General features: G+C 32.3%; 1 protein-coding gene across 2 annotated transcripts in view; it reads left to right on the top strand.

Annotated features, from left to right (window-relative positions):
- Positions 1-3,038: 3,038 nt before the first annotated feature.
- LOC132014335 (bifunctional heparan sulfate N-deacetylase/N-sulfotransferase 4) overlaps positions 3,039-8,627 on the top strand; it is a 250,101-nt gene continuing 244,512 nt past the window's right edge. For both annotated transcript variants that reach the window (XM_059395261.1, XM_059395250.1), the window contains exon 1: positions 3,039-4,180. In XM_059395261.1, the coding sequence (XP_059251244.1) occupies positions 3,203-4,180 (978 nt within the window). In that variant the 5' untranslated portion in view covers positions 3,039-3,202. The remainder of the gene's footprint in view (positions 4,181-8,627) is intronic.

Here is an 8,627-nt window from a genome sequence, read left to right as displayed (position 1 = left end):
TGTGTGCGTGTGTATAATTTTTTTCTATATTTCACAAAAAGAGACTCAAACAAATCACAGACTACATTGCTTAGACATCCATAATAATGTCAAACCATCTCCTCTTTCAGGCATAGAACATAAGTAAACATCTTTGCTATACCATCTTTTATTGCCCAGACTTGCTCACTTCCACTGGATAATTTTTGTTAGGGAAGGATAGGTAGGAGGATTGAATGGGAAGGATAACTCCTTAGGATAAAACACACACACACACAAACACACACACTCACACACTCATCCTCACACTCACACATTCAAATTCACTTATCTACAATAGTGATAATATATATCTATCATTCTTCTAACTCTGAACATATTAATGTTAAATAAATGTCACATTTAAATTTTATTTATTCTTTTGGTTGGCAAATTCTAGTTCCATATGCTTTTTAATTTTTTTCACTATTGCATATTAACATGAGCTGTTCTAATATGCAAAACTGACATCTCATCCTTTGTGTATTCAAAAATAAAAATCACATCTTTAATGTCAGAACAGATAAGGATTTAACAAAGTATTAACTTTTCAAACATTTAGTTTCTTTTTAAATTCCCAACTAAATTTATTTTTAAAATACTAAACAAACCCCCAAGGTATGTGGATTAAATAGATTTCTGCTCTAGTGGGTGAAGTAGGGGGTGGGAAGGTAGGGATGGGCTAATTCCATGTATGCTTAAATGGATTTCTAAATCAATACATAAACTTGGAGAAATCTAGTAATAGACATAATACAAGACTTGCTAATTTCTTTTGACAAGTTTCAGATTTCTTTCAATATTTATTATATAATGTTTAATTTAATTTTTAATTTTAAAATACACTTTATGAAAATTATCAGATACATATAAAAATAGAGGATAGGGTATAATTGATTTATACATTTTAACCAAATCAAAGCCTTTTTATTGCTGTATTTCATTTGTTTTTAGTAAATTACATTTCAATTTATTTATAGGAAATAGAATTTTGAAACACTTGAAAAGTTTTTGGACAACAAATAATTAATTATCTTAAAGAATTATGTTGGGATACCAATATTAGTAAGTCCCTAACATAGAATTAATTTTCCTTTAAAGTAAATATTAAATCACTGGGAAGTTTTTACAAATTGCTTTACTGTCTTTTACAAGCAAAGATTCAAGTGTCTTCTCTTTCTTTAAATATACACATATATATTGCATATGAAGAGTTAAAATATCTGGTAGAAATTATAAAATCCCAAATTATGGATTTGGGGGATTGTTTCAATTTTTTTTCCGAAATCTAAGACATAAACAAAAGTTATTTCAAGTTATTATTGAATTTTATTTAAATTACCAACTAAGGGGTGCCTGGGTGACTTAGTGAGTTAAAGCCTCTGCCTTAGGCTCAGGTCATGATCTCAGGGTCTTGGGACCAAGCCCTGCATTGGGCTCTCTGTTCAGTGGGGAGCCTGCGTCCTCCTCTGTCTCTCAAATAAATAAATAAATAAAATATTTTTTAAAATAAATAAGTAAATATATAAATAAATAAATTACCAACTAAGAAAAATGTATTTCAGAACATAAAAATATAAAACGGAAGTAGTGACACAATATTATAAAGTATAATAACTCGATTTTTTCATCATTAATTTTTAATCATTAATAACCATTAATTACACAGATTCCTTAAATTTAAAAGCAAAATACAAAAATCCATAAAGTAGTTAAAATATGATACAATATATACAATATACAACTTGTTTACATTATATAATACAGGCTACTTTGATTTTTATGATGTTGTATGTCAATAATATACAGTATTATTATGTATTAAAGTATATGTATCACAGATTGAAAATATGAACTCTTTGATTGCTTTCCACTAGTTTTACATTAGTTTGGCAAATTGGGAAATGGAAAATTCCATAAATAGTCTAAAACAGTTTTGAGGAGAATGAAGAAAAATTTTCTAGAAAGAAATTCACTAAAAATCATAGTCATCTTTCAAAAAAAATCTAATAATGGAAAATTATATCCATTTGTGGTGAGGCCAGTTGGGGAAAGTTTTTTTTTAATTATATCTACATTCTTTTTCTTTTGAACTAAAGAAAGTGATAAGGAAATAGAACATTTGACAGCAGGATAAAAATTAATAATGGATAAAAATAAATTAATAAAAGTTCCACTTTAGTTCTGATTATAGGAGTAAGCCAAATTTAGGAATGTGTTTTGAGACAAACATGTCAAAGCTTTCCTTCTTATGTAGGTTCCTGACCTCTTATTAGAGGCCTCTGAGGATGGGTGTTCCCATTTTGTTCTTTCTTCCATAGTTTTTTTTTTGCGCTTTGTTTTAAGAATAGAGGACAAATCTTATCTATTTTGGCTGTTACAGTGAAGGAGACCAAGTGCCTCCTTGTAACTTCTGAAAAGGATACATTATTGAAGGGAAAAAACTGTAGCAACTGTATACTTAAGACAAAATAATTCCCTCAGCTTGGCACTCCAGATACTGAACAGAAATAAGAACATGTTTCACTGTTCCAACTCCCACACAAATACATGATTTCCTAATTTTTTATGTAAATAATGCTTACCAGTTCTGTAGAAGCCATCTTTATGGTAATTAATGTTTGCACTAAAGCTTTCTTTCTTACCTCTCTTCTCTTTTGAGATGGCTAGTTTGAAAAATGATCTAAAAAATGTGTGTGTGTGTATACTCTTTGCCAAAATCAAATAAGATTAAGATTCTGTATTTTTGAGGACATGAACAAATCTACTCTAATAATAAAAACTTAGACTATAAACTTCAGCCTATTACTAGTTTAGCATATTAACATACTAAAATTATCTCCAATATGTATGTTTTTTGTATATAAGCATATCTATCACATAAATACTTCTATTTCTAGTTATGTTTTAGTCATTACATTTCTTTTTTTTTTTTCCAGATAATGTTTAAAGGATTCTGCATCAATATTTGGTGTTGGACAAATTCAAAATCTCTTCAACTTTTGATCTTCTGCTCCATCGCCTTCCAGCTTTAACTTACTTGTGACCCCTTCAAACATTTTACATGGTTTGCAATGGTTACATGAACTTGTGGGGAGTGATATTTGCACCATCTCATACTTTATTCACTATGGCACTTTAGGAAAAGAAATTGGAATAAACTTCCAAAGCGGTATTTTAAAAAATGAATCTTATTGTGAAGCTTCGGAGAAGTTTTCGAACACTGATTGTTCTCTTAGTTACCTTTTGCTTGGTGAGCATTGTCATTTCTGCCTATTTCCTCTACTCTGGCTATAAACAGGAAATGACACTTATTGAAACCACTGCAGAAGCAGAATGTGCTGACATCAAAAGTCTACCATATCGTTCACTGGAGCTAAAAACAATTAAACCTATTGATACATCCAAAACTGATCCTACCGTCCTCCTATTTGTGGAGAGCCAATACTCTCAACTTGGTCAAGATATCATAGCTATCTTGGAATCTAGCCGATTTCAGTACCAAATGGTCATTGCCCCTGGCAAGGGGGATATACCTCCTCTTACAGATAATGGCAAAGGGAAATATATTTTAGTTATTTATGAAAATATTCTGAAGTATGTCAGCATGGACTCATGGAATCGAGAGCTTTTAGAAAAATACTGTGTGGAATACAGTGTTAGTATAATCGGTTTTCATAAAGCCAATGAGAACAGCTTACCAAGTACACAATTAAAAGGCTTTCCATTAAACCTTTTCAATAATCTAGCTCTAAAGGACTGTTTTGTCAACCCTCAGTCTCCTTTGCTGCATATTACCAAAGCCCCCAAGGTTGAGAAAGGCCCTCTTCCTGGGGAAGACTGGACTATTTTCCAATATAATCATTCAACCTACCAGCCTGTGCTTTTAACTGAATTACGGACAGAAAAATCCCTTTCATCCTCATCCAGCAAACCACTCTATGCGACGGTGATCCAGGATCTGGGACTTCATGATGGAATTCAGCGAGTTCTTTTCGGCAACAACTTAAACTTTTGGCTACATAAGCTCATCTTCATAGATGCCATTTCCTTCTTGTCAGGGAAGAGGCTGACACTGTCCTTGGACAGATATATTCTTGTGGACATTGATGATATCTTTGTTGGGAAAGAGGGAACAAGGATGAATGTCAAAGATGTAAAGGTAAGAACATTTATAAATAACATCGTAATTTTTATTTCACTAACTGTGGTATTAATAAAATATAATTTTGAATATTTTGGATTCTTAATGACACAAAATTTTCAGATGTGGTATATTTGAGATTAATTAGGCATTAAAAAAGTTTTGAACTAAGCCTTGACTACTCCTCACACACATACCCAGATGCTTCAGAGGGGATAGAACTAAAATATCCGAAAGAACATTTGAACTTAATCTTCTTAGAGACATCTCAGGTGGAACCCTGAGAACTGTCTCCCTTATTTTAGCACATGTTGCAGTTCATAGCAGTAAGACCAATGTAATCATAAAACTTGATCTCTCCACTGATCTCTTGGCTCTACTTTGGTTTGACAATGGTGGTTGAAATACAAGGTAGAGAAGGAACCCAGGATCTTTTGTAACTTCCAATAAGCATAGTGTTTGTTTATATGAAATGTTCGTAGATTCGTAAATATAGATATGAGCAAAAATACAGTTTGTAGAGAAAGTATATTGGATTTGAACTCAGAAGTCTTCCATTATTATCTCTTTTATTAACTTATCATATTATTTGGGGTAACACAACAGTGTTAGTACTTCCAGTTATGATCAAATTGACTATATAACACATTTACCTTGCAATTGCTATTAGGTAGAGGAAAAAGCCACTTGGTTAGGTAGGTAATTCTGAGAATAATTCCTTCTTTTTCCTCTTGATTCAATATTCTCATTTGTGTCTGCCTTGTCCTATATATAACTAAATTCATTCTTGGACAAATAAGTTTAGCAAACATAGAAATAGCACGCAACTTAAAATTATGAGAGAAATAAAGATTATTAAGATCATAGCATGTTTTTTTTGAACTCCTGTTTTTTTAATCCCCCAAAGAAGAAACCTCAGTACTACTTCAAAATGATAGCATTTTTCTCCATCCTAAGACCTATGACCATGAAGGTAAAATACGATTAAGACCAGCGATATAAGATCACTTTTTGAAAACATTCAAAGTACATGTGAACCAGTGAACTTCACTTTTAATGAGCCACTGAACGAAACATCACTTGACTGGTACCCAAATATTTTATTTTGGACATTATTGTAAAGGAATTAAGTGATGCCTCTTGAGTTCTCTCTAGATCCTTTTTTTTTTCCTTACTTGTTTTGTATTTGCTATTCCTTTAATTAGTATAAATTCTAGTTTTATTTTTTATTTCAAAATCATAAAATTAAGAAGAGGTTATATACTTTAAAAGTTCTCTGAGTGATTCCTACACTGAAATCCTAAAAGGAAAGTGTTTCCTAATTTCAGTTTAACAAAACATGAATTGAAAAGGTTTTTATAACTCTAACAAATTTTTTATTTCAAATTCAGCTCTTTCACTTATTCTCAATAAAAACAAATAGCTATTCATTATTATACAATATTCCCTGATGCATTATACAATATTCACTGATGACTTCTTAAGTGACATAATCTCCAACAAAGTAATAGAATACCGAAATTTAACAAAAGCTGGAACAATGTCACAGGCAGAGAAAGGATCAGGAATGTTGTATCTGTATATGGGTATATATGTAGTTTGTATATGTATGTGCACATGTATCTTAATTATATACAGTACACACACACACACACACACACACACACACACACACACTCATGGACTGTCACTTTGAAGAAAATACTTCTTCCTGCCCTTTTGTTACCCCTTTTGTTGCTGATTCTTCCTCAGAACTGTTTATCAAAGAGTATCAGAAACTTGATTGGATGTGAGAGCTATTACCCTTTTGGTTATTTAAAGGTCAAGAGGAAATAGTTCTCCAAGTATAAAAATTCTAGTCCCAGCCCTTGGCATTTGATTTTATTTTGACCTTATTTTTAGACTAATATGATATTGTGGAAAAAGAAAAAAATTTATTTGTAGAGAAATTCTCAATACTCCAATGTTCTTCACCTTCATATTCCTTTTCTGGTATTGTAACATTTAATCATACACTGGTAAAAATGAGGAGAGACCCATCTTCCTTCAAACTCTCCCTGAATTTACTAAAACAAGAGTATTGCATGGTAACTAAAATTTCTCTCTGTAATACTGAAATAGAAAGTAAAGGTATTCCATTCCTCAACAGAACACATATGGGAAAGCATATGGTTCATGGTTGAAAATTCTTGGTTATTTACATGATCGGACTCTCCCTGGGCCACTCCCACAATTAAACCTGGAGCACATAGCTGGGAGCATTTAACAACAAATTTAAACAGTTTTGCCTACAAAACCACTTCACTCTGTTGATAAAAAAATATATTAGCATATTTTAGCTTGAACATATTTTCCCATTTTGAGATAGAGATTCTGGATCATACTGCTAAAGAATTAACACTTTTAAGATTCAGTATTTGATACAGTGGAAAGAACACAAGTTTTCGGTTTTTGTTGTTGTTGTTGTTGTTGTTGTTGTTGTTGTTGTTTAATTTCAGAGAGAGAGCATAAGCAGGGGAAGGGACAGAAGGAGAAGCAGGCTCCCTGCAGGGAACCCGATGCAGGACTCGATTCCATGACCCTAGGATCATGACCCCAGTCAAAGGCAGAAAGAAGCTTAATGAATGAGCCACCCAGGCTCCCAGGGTTTTTTGTTTTTTGTTTTTAATTGAACTTGAAAACTCATATTCTTTTCACTTCATGGTTCTACCTGACCTGAGCTACCATGTATCTAGCTTCTTTCAGAAACCTACATACTTTATCTGAGTTTATCATGCCTTCCTCTAACTAAAGCCATTGAGATAGAAATCAGTAGGTTCATTTCCAAGGCAAACAAAATTAAGATCCGGTATTTGCAGTAACTATCATTTAATTGTTGCCAAAATTTTATCATATATATAAAAACTCAAGATATAAGAGAAAAATTATTTATGTATATGATCTTCTAAAAACTAATTATATTTCAAATGATTATAAAATATGACTATCAATATAGTCAGAGAATATGGTCATGTTTTGACCTGGTAATATTTCTGTGTGGTCTTAAAGGCAATCACAAAATATTGTACATCTAAACTTCTATTAACAGGATGACCTCAGGCTTTTTAGGGTAATGTCTTGTATACTTGAATTTATTCTTTACTAGTTTTGAAGACAACTCTCATTTTCTTAATGGCCTTAATTATATGTATGTAATGTTCATTCCCAATGTCATAACAGTTGAGTAATGATGCATTTTTAGGGAAAGCAAAAATAATAAAAGGCTAAACTATTTATTAAAATTTTAATTCTAAAAAACTTCTTGCAGCCCACTAATTTGATTTCTATGGAAAATACTTTACTCTTCGTTGGAACATTTGGTACAGTCATAGGTGTTTGGTAAAATTAATATGTTTTTTTATCATAGTTTCCTAAGATAGAATAAATGTTCTTTCCCAATAAGGGCTTTGAAAACATGAACATGGTGAATGTAAGCTTCCACATCGGCAAGGAAATCAGATTTATTATTGATGTTATCAATAATTTTGATGCTTTAATCAATTCCTGTTGTTACTTTGTTGGCAAAAAAACATCATTATTAGGATTTTTGTGTGTCTTTACATTTTGTAAAGAAAAGCATTTATTTATTTATTTATTTATTAACTATCTACTGCATGTAAGACAATTAGACATTTTCTGCCTAATAAATCTAAACTTCTTATTTTAAGGTTCTATATGGTCCAGTTCAATTTATCTTCTCAATATTTATTCTTAATATTTCTCAATACATGCTGCTTGTATTAGGCTAGCTCACTGTCTCTTCCTCAGCCATAGTTGGCACATGTCTACCTTGATCTCTTTTCTCAGTCTTTGTGCCCTGACTAAAATATGTTCTCTGAATCTACCTTTATTTCAAAAGATATTTTAAGTCCTACTTCTTATGAGAAGGTGATACATGTCCTAATGACCCCAGTAGATGGGGATTTCTCTTTAAGTTGACTCCCTGAATAATCGTTAGCGTTAACTCTTACTTAGCATCCTCATGTACATGAACCAACTCCAAAATTAGACAATGAGACAGTTTTTCTCACACATGTACATATCAGAAAGAACATAACAAGGAAACTTAAACATGTTAAATTTTATTTTTTCAGTGTTCCAAGAGTCATTGTTGATGCACCACACCCAGTGCTCCATGCAATACCTGCCCTCCTTAATACCCACCACCAGGCTCTCCCAAGCCCCCACCTCCCTCCCCTCCAAAAAATAATTTAAGGGTAGTTTTGAGGTTTATCTCAAAACAAGTGACATATATTTTAAGTAGGGGGCAGAACTAGAAAAAAAAACCATGTTATAAATCTGAAATACAAAAGAAGAAGAAGAAGAAAAAGAAGAAAAGAAGGAGGAGGAGGGGGGGAGGGGAAGGAGGAGGAGGAGGGGGAGGGGAAGGAGGAGGAGGAGGGGGAGGGGAAGGAGGAGGAGGAGG

This window comes from Mustela nigripes, chromosome 1 (genome assembly GCF_022355385.1).
Source record: "Mustela nigripes isolate SB6536 chromosome 1, MUSNIG.SB6536, whole genome shotgun sequence".
Lineage (NCBI taxonomy): Eukaryota > Metazoa > Chordata > Mammalia > Carnivora > Mustelidae > Mustela > Mustela nigripes.
This window is presented reverse-complemented; position numbering and strand designations above follow the sequence as displayed.